At 41.2% G+C, this 13,801-nt stretch overlaps 1 protein-coding gene and 1 long non-coding RNA gene across 5 annotated transcripts; one reads left to right on the top strand and one right to left on the bottom strand.

Moving 5' to 3' along the window:
- LOC128456959 (uncharacterized) lies at positions 1 to 1,822 on the bottom strand. Its single transcript, XR_008341896.1, has 3 exons — positions 1,545 to 1,822; positions 495 to 676; positions 1 to 396 (listed from the first exon to the last, which is right to left on the bottom strand). It is a non-coding gene; the product is annotated as an uncharacterized LOC128456959 (long non-coding RNA).
- On the top strand, positions 1,355 to 13,801 carry ikbke (inhibitor of nuclear factor kappa B kinase subunit epsilon). Of its 4 annotated transcripts, XM_053441380.1 has the most exons (21): positions 1,355 to 1,504; positions 2,424 to 2,523; positions 2,754 to 2,891; positions 3,593 to 3,722; positions 3,801 to 3,982; positions 4,802 to 4,962; positions 5,217 to 5,327; positions 5,494 to 5,673; positions 6,234 to 6,430; positions 6,893 to 6,951; positions 7,067 to 7,158; positions 8,393 to 8,494; positions 8,759 to 8,816; positions 9,996 to 10,108; positions 10,195 to 10,271; positions 10,838 to 10,877; positions 10,977 to 11,078; positions 11,806 to 11,902; positions 12,051 to 12,136; positions 12,579 to 12,650; positions 12,735 to 13,801. In XM_053441380.1, exons 2-21 carry the CDS (start codon positions 2,425 to 2,427, stop codon positions 12,796 to 12,798), a joined length of 2,160 nt encoding a protein of 719 aa, XP_053297355.1. In that variant the 5' UTR covers positions 1,355 to 1,504; position 2,424; the 3' UTR covers positions 12,799 to 13,801. The 4 variants fall into 4 exon arrangements, 3 of the variants coding, with proteins under 3 accessions (XP_053297355.1, XP_053297364.1, XP_053297375.1); XR_008341895.1 differs by lacking the exon at positions 12,735 to 13,801 and having other exon boundaries at positions 10,977 to 11,098; positions 12,579 to 12,632; XM_053441389.1 differs by lacking the exons at positions 12,579 to 12,650; positions 12,735 to 13,801 and adding an exon at positions 12,344 to 12,562.

Below are 13,801 nucleotides of genomic sequence, written 5' to 3'. Positions count from 1 at the left end.
CGGAGGGATAGTCCAAAGGAAGCGGAGAAACAACACATGAAGGCAGAGCATGAGAGATGGATGAGTTGATGAGCTAATAGTCCAATAAAACCAAGTGTATTTCCTGTCAACGTCCCTCTTTTGCAATGTGCAATATTGAATTAGCTTGGACCCCTAAAGAATGTTTGTATTAAACTATGAAATGGTCTCAATCTCCTTATTCGCCTTCCCTCAATGTTTCTCCTCCCTCTCCCTCTCTCAGCAGCAGAATGACAGGCCGGAGGTGGGATCACATCAGATACCATGCAGCGATTCTAGCCTGAGCAGCAATCCAAGTCACAACCAGAGCCTGTCCCGCTGGGTGTCGGAGTACGGCCATGGCGAGTTGACCGGCATATGCCGTTCCACTCGAGACCGCTGGATGCACAACAAAGAGAAAAACAAACCTTAACAACAAACTCACAACAGTTCCTCATAGCAGCATGATGCATACAAAGAGAAGTATAAAAACCTACTCATTTTGGCAGCATAGTAGGGACATTTGCTGATGTCACCACCCGTGGCTCCTTGGACAGGCAAGCCAGCATCTAAAACCTCCTCCTGGATGGCTCCCTGTGTGAACGGTCAGGCGGCGGCTCGCACAGAATTTGCGCTTCCGCCTCAGGTGTGTCCCTGACGTACACGCTGCGGTGATAGTCTGCGGTTAGAGTCAAAGATGAATCAAAAAAGATTAAATTATCAGGTGCACAATTCAGAAAGCACCGCAAAGTGGAGGAGGAGAAGAAAGAACAATATAGAGGTAAGAATCACCCTGATGGTGGACATCATTCATGTTTATTTTTGTCGACATGACATGATATGCTATCAGTACAGCTGATATCAGAGTCTTTTTATATTTTTTATTATATATTTGTATTGTTTTTTATAGCTTACAATTTTGTCTGCCTGTGTATGCATCTGTATACAGTCCAAACGTTCTTGGGGATGCATGACAGTTTGCGTGTGTATGTTGGGGTGCGCCAATTTGAAATCTCGCCTAGGGCGCCAGCAGGGCCGGCCCTGTATAAGACATATAAGGTTATATATACTGAGACATATAAAGTCGTATATAAAGTGACATAAAGTCGTTTATAATGTGACAGAGTCATATAATGAGACATACAGGCATAGATATATATATAATGTGACTTATATTTGACATATAAAGTGACATATAATGTGACATATAAAGTCATATTTAATACATAATGTAATGTATGTGTCTTTCAGTCAGCATGCAGTGTGTAGACACAGTGGGGAGTTCAGGGACAATTTGTTTTCTCAGTTTTTCAGGAACTCTAAAACAGTTTGTCACTTTGCTTTGTTTCCGCGTTCATCTGCTGAGTCCGCCCAGTGCCACACACACACACACACACAAAAACACACGCACACAAACACACACACTGCATACACACACTTCCTCAATGTGTTCCAGCTGCTGCCTCCACACAGACTCATGAGGTGTGAGGATCCAGTCGAAACTCAGGTAAAGTTGTGTTCAGCAGCAGGTCCAGACTCTACCTCACCTGTTTACGGAGCCGCCATTCTGCAGCTGTTTGTGCAGATGTGTTGTTGTTGTTGTGGTGGTTGTTGTGGTCAACACACTGGCCGAGTTTTACCGTAACAGCAGCAGCTTGACCCGTCATGTTTATCTCGACTCCACGTAACCCGGGATAACCAGTCGTGCTAGAACACCGTGTAATAACCGATGGAGCGTTTAGCTAGCGTTGATTTCAGGCGACAGGAAACTGAACACACAGGGGAAACAGATTTTAACGCCACAGCCGCGAAGCTAACGTGACAGCTAACGTTTCCATCAGAGTAATGAAGGTGTTGAATGTGTTGTGTTTAAAGAAGTGTGTCATGTCACCTCACAGCTGGGGGATTTGGATCATAACTAGATCAAGATAAAGGTTGATAGTTGATATCGATAATTATCACATTATTCATGTATTATAAGTTTAAAGACTGTGTTTTGCTCCTGAGTGAAGCATCACGAGCATCATAGTGATATATACTGAGCCTTTGTCATGTTTCTATTCATGAAAATTATACTGCATAATTATTGATTGTGTATTATTATTATTATGATCATAATTAATGTTGTTGTTTGATCGCTCAGCCCAATGGAGAACTTATCTTTTTCACATAAATATCACAGCAGGAGATTCTCCGCTCAGACACGTTCACAACAGCACAGAATTCTCCACGTGGTGAAAGAATCCTTGTGTTTTTTATTTTATTATACTGTAGCCCACTTAACCTTCTTCTTTTATTATCTACTTTTAACTTGGACCTTTCTGTGAAGTTCGTCATTAATTAGCTAGTTAAGTGCTGTAGAATGAGGATATGGGACTTCCCTTTCTCTGTTAATGTGTTTTCTAAATCTCCGTCTCCTCCTCCAGAATGTCAGGGATGACGGCCAGCACGACAAACTACCTGTGGTCTCTGCAGGACGTCCTCGGTCAGGGGGCGACTGCCAGCGTCTTCAAAGCACGGAACAAGGTAGGCCGAGCTAAGGATATATGGTGAAGTGGTTTTTCGCTGAGCAGCTCTTTCCCGTCACTGCGGCCTTCCTCTCAGATGTTTTCAGCCTGCTTTTATTTCAAACACGACTCCAGGATGTGTGATAACAGAAGGGGGTTGGCTGTGGTTGCGTGGGCTGTTTCTGATGTCCTCGATGATGCTTTGTGTGTGTTGTGCTGACATAAACGTGTGTGTGTGTGTCTGTGCAGAGGTCCGGTGAGCTGGTAGCTGTCAAGGTGTTCAACTTGATGAGCTACAACCGCCCTCATGAGGTCCAGATGAGGGAGTTTGAGATGCTGAGGAAGCTCAACCACAGCACTATTGTCAAGCTGTACGCTGTGGAAGAGGTGAGGCTGCAACGAGAAGAGGGAAAACCAAAGCAAGGACAGAGGAAGAAGACAGATATGGTCATGGGAGGAGACAAAATAGCATTATCTTTCTTGGGCTACATCAATACTACTACGCTTTCCTTTGAAATCCAACTAAAACATCTCTGTCCACACAAGCTTTTTGGATCAATTTCTGTTTTAATCCCTGTCCATCCTAAGGGCACAGTCACATATATGAGAATGTTGCAGAGGCAAACCTTCGCCTAACGTCCTATGGCAAAGCAATTCTGGCTTCACGTGGAGTTTAGTGAACTTTGACCTGCGATATTTGCTCCGTATTCTCGTATGTTTGACTGGGCCCTTAGGCCAGTTGTTTAATGTAATGAGATCATGTGATACAAGCCTGATGAATCAGCAAAAGGCTCTGTCTTGACAGAAAAGACCCAATCAACAAGTGTATGTGAGTGTCTACATTGTAGTAAATTGGGGGCTAGCTGTGTTTCCAAATTTAGTTTTAGTGGCTCTAAACGTAGCAGTATGGATGTAGTCTTTGTCTTACGCTGTTGGTTGCTGGAATCAGAAAAACTTTTCCAGAGTTATCCTTTTCAGCCAATAATAATAAAGTGTCCAGTTAACTCAAACAATCCAAAATAATGTGCAGCCTTAATAGGAAGATTTCAACAAGAGCACCTTACTTCCTTTCTCCCTTCTCTCGCTAGCTGCCCTCTAAGCAGAAGGTGCTGGTGATGGAGTATTGCTCCGGAGGGAGTCTGCTCAGCCTGCTGGAGGAAGCTGAAAATGCCTTTGGCCTGCCAGAAACCGAGTTCCTCACTGTGCTGCAGTGTGTAGGTGGGTGGCTGTATCTGATGCTGCTGAATAGTTTCATGTACCTGTTGTTGGAAGTATTACTCTCTCTGCTCTCCTCAGTGCAGGGGATGAACCACCTGCGTGAAAATGGAGTGGTCCACCGGGACATCAAGCCGGGCAACATCATGCGGCAGGTCGGGGAGGATGGGAAGTCCGTTTACAAGCTGACAGACTTTGGAGCAGCAAGAGAGCTAGAGGATGATGAGAAGTTTATGTCCATCTATGGGACTGAAGAGTATCTGGTAAGATCATGTACATAAAGGTGTTATATCCCTTTGGTTCGCAGTAGGTATTACTCAAATAGTCTTAAGCTTTCTTACATGCTCTGAACACTGGACATTACCCTGAATCTTTTCAGAGGGACTGTATGTGAGAACCGAAATGTCCGTGTCAGTTGCTCCAGTCATTTTCTAGAACCTTACCTGCCAGCCCTCTGGTAAGATGTCCTGTCAAAGTGAGCCCATGTGGGAAACCAGCTGGAAAGTGTCTGGATATAAATGGTTGTGTGCTTACAGTTTGTAACCTGTCCTTTCCACAAAATCAATTTACCTTTAAATTCCCATTTTCTCTTGAACAAACCCTAAACACTTATAGGAATAGTGTGAAAATCCTGTGTTACCTGAGAAAAGTGTAACAGCAAACCAAACCTGGCAGCTTTGTGGGAAAAGACCTGAAGATCCCTGATCTCCTCAAAGAGACTTGCATTATCAATACTTTGTAGCCCCCTAGTGGACACATCAGTACATATACTAGCTATAAAAGTTTTCAAATACCTAAATACTGAAATGCTGGATATACAGACCAGTTTGACAGACCAACAAGCATTGGCTTTTATATATTTAATGGTATATGTTTGTAGCATGAGTGTCCAATGACTGTTGTATAACCGGTTCTATTCTGTGTGTGTGTGTGTGTGTGTGTGTGTGTGTGTGTGTGTGTGTGTGTGTGTGTGTGTGTGTGTGTGTGTGTGTGTGTGTGTGTGTGTGTGTGTGTGTGTGTGTGTGTGTGTGTGTGTGTGTGTGTGTGTGTGTGTGTGTGTGTGTGTGTGTGTGTGTGTGTAGCATCCAGACATGTATGAGCGCGCTGTGCTCCGCCATCATCATCAGAAATCCTATGGAGTGAATGTGGACTTGTGGAGTATCGGTGTGACATTTTACCACGCTGCCACTGGGAGTCTTCCCTTCACACCGTTTGAAGGACCCCGCAGGAACAAGCCCACCATGTAAGTTCGTACAAACAAAATCATTGACTACACAGTTGTGATTGCAGACCCCACAGTTTCCACTTGACACTAAGATTGGTCTAAAACTGTCATAGTTACATTGTTACTAAAAGCAGAATTTAACAGATTTAATTGAGCCAAAGACAAAGAATTTCCCTCCAAAGAAATATATAAATTGAATAATATTTCTCCGTGTATGAGCATGAGCATCCATCAATGATACATGAGCCCAACATGTGTGTTTTGCTGTGTAGGTTCAAAATAACGACAGAGAAACCAATGGGTGCAATAGCTGGTATTCAGCGTGTGGAGGGAGGACCTATAGAGTGGAGCTACCACCTACCTCACAGCTGCCAACTCTCCCAGTATGTCACTTAACAAAGACCGTTTTATGTGAGTAAATGATTTAATGATAACATAATGCAAATGTTTCCGTGATTGGCTCCCTCTGTCTCCTTTCCTTCTCTGTCTGTCTGTCTGTTTGTCTGTCTGTCTGTTCCTCTGTCTGTCCCTCTGTCTGTCTGTCTGCAGGGGACTGCAGGTGCAGCTATCTCCGGTATTAGCAGGTATACTGGAGGCTGACCAGGAGAGCTGTTGGGGTTTTGACCAGTTCTTCACAGCCACCACAGACATCTTGCAGCGGCAGCCGGTTCACCTCTTCTCTCTGCAGCAGGCCATGGCTCATACTATCTACATACACCACTACAATACGTACGTCTGCATAGGGGGTCATCACACCCGATCAAGCACAAATAAAACTGACCACAGGATTGCTTCAATCATAACATACTTTAATAAAAACGGCTTTCACCAAGAGTGATAGTCAGTGAGACCTTTAGCCCCGACTTGTTAGGTCCTGTGTGTTATATTTTACAAAACTAGAATTTCAACCAGCTGGATTTTACCCATGTGTGATTTAAATTGTAACTGTTATGGAATATTAATTTGAATAGTAAAAACAGTCATCAATAACTACATGAGTGCAATTGGTATTTTGACATTTAGATGACAGGTTGCACTAGTCCCCATCTACGTGGCATATTCAATTAAGGACTCCTCCAACAACTGCAACATAACAATCATAATCATACATCATTTAAAAATCTGTGAGCAACACATTTAATGTGATAATGCTAATGTAGTCTGTACTGAGCTCTAGATTATATCTGTAATCCTAGATTGCGTGTATGAAGTTGAGTTATGGCTGTAGATAATTTGTTTTGGATGTTTAGTTGTGAATCATGAATTCACTCTCCCCTTCCTCCCACCAGAGTGTCTGTCTTCTTTGAGGAGGTGGCATCTCAGACTGGTATGGGGGTTCAGCAGCAACACCTGCTGTACCTGGGGCATGACCTCTCTCTGGAGGGCACCATGAAGGTCGTCAACCTCCCGCGTACCTCACCTACCCAACCCCTCCTCCTGCTCAGCTACGAGCCTGACGCAAACATCTGCCTGCCCTTCAGAGAACGTAAGATCATCACAGACATGCAGATCTTTTTATGTTTCTTGTGCATCTCTTTATTCTTTGTTGCTTCCCTGGGGAGGTAGAACAAAGCTCTGATATATCAGGTGTATTCTAGTGTCACATTCATTTACTCAACACATAATATCTTTATGACTCACCTCTTATATTCACATTTTACTCTATAACAATAGATAACATTTGAAGATGAGTAGATGATGGTTGATCATCTACATATAATATGGGCATGCAATTCCAAATACAAGTCTCACACACATGCATACACACAGTTTGTATAAATTGGTTATTCCTTTTCATGGCGAAAAATCTAAATTTGCCATGCCGCCGCGGAAACGCTGTACGATGAAAACTCACAGTTTCCACAATGAGTCATCATCCACGTCTTGAAGGTTTACTGACCACGTATGAGGTGGATGTGTTCAATCCGCTCTCTTCTCTCCACTGTAGCTGAGACTCCGGTCATCCCATCCAGGTTTGATGTCATGGCAGACTACAATTTCTCCAAGGTACTGGTTTTTCCATCCCTCACTCCTGCCGAGTATTGTTAATTTTTGTATGGATTTTGTGCCTTTTACATCTCAAACCCGTTTATTATTTCTTTCAATCCATTTATATTTCTAGGTGATAGTAGGTGTGGTCCACCAGTATCTGAAGATAGTACAGCTGCTCCACACACATCGAGAGCTTCTCCTGCAGGGATACCACAGCTACATGTGAGAAATCACTCCGTCTGTTTTACTCTCATCAACACGATATCTAATTTATTCAAATTTGGTAAAAATCAAGGACAAAATTATTTGATTTTTGTGTTTAAAGATCAAAGTTAAAGGTCACGGTGACCTCACACAACAAATTTTTGCCTTGTGAAGGTGATATCTCTTAAACCCTGTCAAGCAATCATATCACATTTGGCACAAACACCGAGTTGGACTCAAGGATTAAATCACTTGATTTTATTAGTCAAAGGACAAAGGTCACGTTGGACTCACAGAGTATGTCTATGCTTTTCTTGAACAGGATATTTTAATGTCTGCTGTATATATATTTATTCATATGCTAAGATATTAATTAATCTGCTGCTACCTTGTCCTGTACATATATTCTTAATTCACCTTAATTGTACATAATGTATGTCTGTATTATTTACTTCAATATAATTCGATCATTTTAATCATTCAGTGTTTCTTGTTTTTACTTGTTGTCTTGACTTGCTCGATGTGCCTTAGAATTACCCTACGGAGACAAATGGTGGTGAAAGGTCAAGGTCGCTGTGACAATATCTCCAGAACGCCTTGAGGGAATTCTTTCACATTTGTCACACACAGTCACTTGAACTTGGATTTCATATTGGCAGTCAAAAGTCAAGCATGAAGATCACAGTGGCAGCACAAAGAATGTTTATGTTTTCTTAAACATGACATCTTAAGATCAACTTGAGGGAATGTCTCCAAATCTGGAACCAACGTTAACTTTGAATCAAAGATGAACTGATTTGATTTTGGTCAAAGGTCAAGATCTCAGTGACCTCCCGACCCTGTGAATGTGATATATTAGAACTTCCCGTTGGGAATTTCATTATGAATGCTAAACATTCACTTGGACTCATTGATTAACTGATTATATGCCAGCTATCAAAGGTCAATGTTCAAGGTCACAGTGGCCTGAAAACACATGTTTTTGGCCTCTTGAATGTGACATCTCAAGACTGCTTGAGTGATTTTCTTCAACTTTTGATCATTTTCATTTGGACTCAAAGATTAAGTGATTATGTTTCAGCGGTTAAAGGTAACAGTGACCTTCTATGAATCTGAAAAAAAAAATGTGTAGAATTATATGTACACTGGTAGGCGGAGGCATACAACCGCAGTAGGGTTATTCTGGTTTTCCCTGGGTAATGACCATTTTCAAATTCTTATCGCCTTTATTCCTCCTCTCATTCCTCCACAGGATGAGGTTGCGCAGGGAGTGTGGAGAATCCATCCACAGTATCGACAAGATCACCATTAGGCTGCAGTCCTGCCTCAACATTCAACACAGAATTCAAACAATGTGAGTTAGTCTACACACTTTCTGAGATAAATACTGTAAACTTGTATCCATTGTGTCACACCTGAGGTTGGAGGTTAATATCTTCATATATATCAATTATCTGAAGGAGGAGAATCTTCACTAAGTTCAACAGTAGAATAAACTGAGCACTTCTTGTTTTTTAACGGTTGATTTTGACATCCTGATCAATGGCACGGACAGCCCGAACAATCGTCATAACCTCCTTCTTTTTCACCTTGTCACCTCATCTGTTGTTCTTCTCAGTGACCATCACTCTACGGAAAACCAAGGCTCGGATGATCATAGTCAAAAACTGCAACTGGTGAGTGCATGTGACATCACTAAGAGCAGCTGGAGGGATGTGGTGGTTCTTTGTGGTAATGAAAACTGAATCATTTCTTCATCAGCAAATACACTCAGATTCAACACTGAAGACATTATCCTTCTATATTTCCTACTTACATGAATGTTATAACAGTTTCATTCAGTTTTAGAGAAGTGTGGTCATTTAGGAGGCTGTAATTTGTGGATTCTGAATAGAACAACTGTTCAATTTGTGTTATTCAGCATAACTTGCATACCCTGTTTATATCAGTGAAGTTAGGATAAGAGTATTTGTGTGTAAGTATAATAAATCAAATCTTGGAATTTAGTATAGATGTGAATAAAACGTCAAGGACAAGAAACTATGTGAAATAAGGCCCAGATGGTGTGTTCTTAGAGAAGACACCGAGTCTCAGGTTTATAAGATGTAATGTTACAAGAAAAACAATCGTAAAATTAGGAGAAAAAAGTAATAATTTTAGGCTGCGTCATAATAGAGGAGGATTATCCAAGTGTTGAGCATCTTGCTCAGTTATATTTTAGTGTAAGTTTCACAAATAAATGTGAAAAGTTATTATCAGGACTTTGAAAAGATTTATCAAGAAACTGCATCTGACTTGGAGGAAATCGCCTCTTATTTGGCAGAGGAAAAATGCTTAGTAGTGGTGTACTGTAATCATTGGTTACATCTGTGTAATATTCAAAGAGGTTTTATAGTTTCTCTAGAAACAATTAGATTGTTTCTAGATTTTCGGAGTCGAGCACAGGTTCTCCTTGCTGCTCATTTTATAAGATTTTAGTTTTTCTCAAAATATTATGACTTTCTCTCATTAAACTATGACTTTCCTCTTGTATTATGAACCTTTTCTTGAAATCACAGGGATTCTATTCTTTAACATGGACCTGAAATTCTGTCATACTATATCATACTATTGTAAGTTTAAGAAGATTAGTTTCTCGGAATTTTCTCATTGCCTTGGTATTATAGCAGGATTTAAACTTTCTCTGCAAAAACTAATCAACCACATTATGAAAAATGCAATATCACCAGTAGAAGGAAACAGGTCAATGTACAAGTTAGTTGAATGATGGTGACGTGTGAATCATAGACTTCGGGGCAGACATGTGATGTTGTTGATTCAGCCGTAATGAGAGTGTGTTGGTGTTGTCTCTACAGGTCCACGAGCACCTGCCCATTTACACTGCGAGCATCCAAGAGTTCCAGAATCGACTGGACCAGCTGCAGATAGAACAGGCCAAGCTAGCAGAGACCCTGGCCAATGACAAGAGGTAAGCTGGGGACCACAGAATCAACATTTGTTTAGTTTTTGACTCGTGTGTGTGTTTATTTAAACTTTGACCTCTTTGTCCTACAGCTGTAAGAAGATGGAGATGCTGGTGCAGAAGATAACAGCAATTCATCAGCATTATCGCAAAGACAGAGTCACTGGCAGTATGTGTGTTTCCTTTTTATACCTCCACGCCAAAGACAACCAGGCGCCGGATGCATTATGTTTTCAGCTTGTCCGTCTGTCTTGAAACACGTACTTCTGTCCCAGTGTTGTGAACACAATATCTTGAGAAGCCTTTGAGGGAATTTCTTCAGATATGGTAGAAATGTTAAGTTGAACTCAAAGATAATATAACATTTTGGTCTTCAAAGGTCAGATATAAATGTTTCTGTGACCTCACAAAGTAATTTTTTGCCTTGAGGACTTTTCTTGAATTAAAATAGAAATTGTTGGTCAGAAGTGAAAGTCACAGTGACCTTACAAACCACGTCTTTGGCCTGTTGAACTCGATATCTCAATTCTGCCTAAATGTAATTTTTTCTCGTTAGATTTCAGTGGTCAAAGGTAAAATGTTACTGTGAATGCTATTTGTCAAGAGGCACTGAAGCCCCAGTGGTTGGTAGAGGAACGGCAGGGTGGTAATTTAAGTTTACACTGTACTTTTATTACTCAATTTGTCATGGTGTGACTGACAGTTCTTGTATGTTTGTCTTATTTTTCACCGCAGAGTTGGCGTATAATGACGAACAAATACACAAGTTTGAGAAGTGAGTATGTCTTTGTCAATTTGCCTCCAGCTCATCCCGGCCCATGAGGGTGTTACTGGGATTTCCTCCTGTAATCTGCTTGTCACTCTTGCTTCCCAGAATCCACCTGTCTTCCCACATTAAGCGAGTGAAATCTCTCCTGAGAGACGACTGTGTGCAGAGATACAAAGAGCTTCTGGCCTCAATAAGGACGTGGAGCAGGTGGTTCTCAGCTCACATAAGTAAACACAGTGTCACATTCACTTAGGTTTTGTTATGCCAACAGCTCTGGGATTATTTACAGTAAGATAACTATTTGGTGTCATTAACATCCATTCACACACATGATGGAGGCTTATTTGAAGATTAACCCAGGGCAGCAGGACATTACTACTCAGCAGTCTCACTCTTACAGATTAAGTTGCTTGTCTGCAGTATTGAGGCTCACTTCACATTTGTAAAGCAAGTGATGTCGATATAACATTATGTTTAGATAGTTTTATGTTTTCCCTTCAATGGCTTAGTAGTTGCAACAGACAACTATTTTTTTCACCCTAGAAATTTCCGGATGTATTAAAGGTCACTCTGAACACATTTCCTTCTGTGTATATTTTTATAAATACTGTTTAACTGATGCACATGAATGAATATTTAGATTTCTGCGACTCTGTAAGAAGAGTCAGTCAAATGTCTCACCCACACTAAGTGTTATATTTGTATATTGCACATTGAAACAAACATACAATTGTTCTAAGGTAACAACCAACACATGTTCAAATGTTGTGGTGAAGACTTATAACAGAGAGGTAAATTAAGATTATTAACAGATTATATCACTTTAATGGTTTTTCCAATTGGTTTTCTTTCCTGATTTGGATTCAACCAGATATAAGCACAATGTACCTTGCAGCTTTGACTTACTGGTGTGTCTCCTCCTTTATGTGGACAGTGTTCTACAGGAGATGCAGACCCGACTGCACGACTTCAGTTCTTTCTCCACAGGCTTGCTGACGGATCTGGAGATGAGTGAGCAGCGTCAGAATAAGGTCCGTTTTTTTCACTTTTTATCCCAGATTGGAAAGTGAAGACTTAAAGCTTAAAGATTCACGTCTTCACGCACAAATCCAGAAGAGTTTTGTGCTTTTGTTTATAATTGTCTATGTTCTTCATCTCAGTCTCATCTGTCGTCCTCAGGTTCTGGACAGAGTCCTTTTCAGCCTGCAGTCCAGGAGAGCAGAGCAGCAGCCTGGATTCCCACCAAGGGATCAGATGGTCTCCAGGTGTGTGTGGGTTTATGTGTGTTATTACTAGGTATTACATATATTGTGGGGACCTAGATCTGTTCACACTGTTGCATTCATAGGAAAAAGAGTCCAACTTACCTAAATGTTCAGATTCTAAGATGAAGAATTGTTTCAGGGTAAGGATTAGCATTAGGTGTGTGTGCCTGCTCATTATTATTACCTCTTTATTCTCTTTTTCATTAGAAACCCTGACTTTGTCAGGACCAATAGACCTCATGGGAACCAAAACCTGGTCCTTATGAGGAAAACATCATTTCTGAGGTGTGGGTTAGGGGCAAGGTTTTGTTTAGGCTATTCACAATGAATGGAAGTCAATAGCAGTCCTAACAAGGATAATTGGGCAAACCTGTGCGTGTGTGTGTGTGCGCTCATGATAGAGACATTTGCCATTATCTCAGATATCTTTCTTTTTTTGTAGGATGCACCATCTTAAGGAGGAAATGGAGATTCTGGTGAGAGAACTACAGTGTAACAACAACATCATACAGAGGTCAGTTGAGAGCCCATCTTCTTGACTATGTGTCTTCTTTGTGCGAGGTACTGAAAGATGACTGTATGTGTTTTGTTCTGTCAGTTTGGGAGCAGTGAACCCAGCAGCAGCTCTGGAGCCGAGCTTGACCAGACCCTCTACCCTTTGACCAAAGTGCAACATGTTTGCATGTGAACTCACAAATCTCTGACCAACACCTCATTTTCACTGTTAATCATGAACAGTAAAGGACAATGTACTGGATCCTCATTCAATGACCACCTGGAGTTTGTGTTGTATGAAGAGGAAGCAACTGAAGATAATCAATAAGAGGGGAATCTCAATTTAAAGATAAACGATTAAGCAGTGCTTAGAATAGAGGAAGAGGAAATGTTACCGACCGGTGTGTGTGTGTGTGTGTGTGTGTGTGTGTGTGTGTGTGTGTGTGTGTGTGTGTGTGTGTGTGTGTGTGTGTGTGTGTGTGTGTGTGTGTGTGTGTGTGTGTGTGTGTGTGTGTGTGTGTGTGTGTGTGTGTGTGTGTGTGTTGCATCTGAGTAAAGCAGTTCAATACAAATCCCATTAATTCCTTTTAGTACTATTGAATTTCTAATAGGCTGCCACAGTAATGGACTGTCAGAGAAATAAAAAAAAAAGCCAAGTAAACTGCTTGAATGTTTTTCAAAAGCTGTCTCTTTTTCTCTCCCCCAGAAGAAGCACGGTGGAGAACCTTTAACAAAAAATGTAACCAGACTGACGCGTGTGTGTGTGTGTGTGTGTGTGTGTGTGTGTGTGTGTGTGTGTGTGTGTGTGTGTGTGTGTGTGTGTGTGTGTGTGTGTGTGTGTGTGTGTGTGTGTGTGTGTGTGTGTGTGTGTGTGTGTGTGTGTGTGTGTGTGTGTGTGTGTGTGTGTGTGTGTCAAAGGAAGGGCTGGAGTCGTCTGGTGTTTCTCTCTTGATGATTGATCAGTGCATGTGACTTTGTGTCTAGATCTTCTTCAATCATTGTGAGTTCAATGAATGAGCAACTATTGATCACATCAGTGATTGTGAGCAGAGTAGTAGTCTCTAGATCTGATGTAACATTCGTCTCTGTTCCTGTTCAAAGATAAATTCTCTCTCTCTTTTATTACCGGGTTTCAGTTTAATAGAAAATAAATGAGATCAGGGAAACTCA

This window comes from Pleuronectes platessa, chromosome 2 (assembly GCF_947347685.1).
Source record: "Pleuronectes platessa chromosome 2, fPlePla1.1, whole genome shotgun sequence".
Taxonomy (NCBI): Eukaryota; Metazoa; Chordata; class Actinopteri; order Pleuronectiformes; family Pleuronectidae; genus Pleuronectes; species Pleuronectes platessa.
The sequence above is the reverse complement of the archived record's forward strand: the minus strand, read 5'-3'. Positions and strand labels throughout refer to the sequence as shown.

Excerpts from the sequence above, each read along its gene's own strand:
- ikbke (XM_053441380.1), top strand. The coding sequence starts at position 2,425 with ATGTCAGGGATGACGGCCAGCACGACAAACTACCTGTGGTCTCTGCAG. Across the intron at positions 3,983-4,801 it reads ATGGGACTGAAGAGTATCTG|CATCCAGACATGTATGAGCG; the intron begins GTAAGATCATGT and ends GTGTGTGTGTAG. Across the intron at positions 8,817-9,995 it reads ATAGTCAAAAACTGCAACTG|GTCCACGAGCACCTGCCCAT; the intron begins GTGAGTGCATGT and ends TTGTCTCTACAG.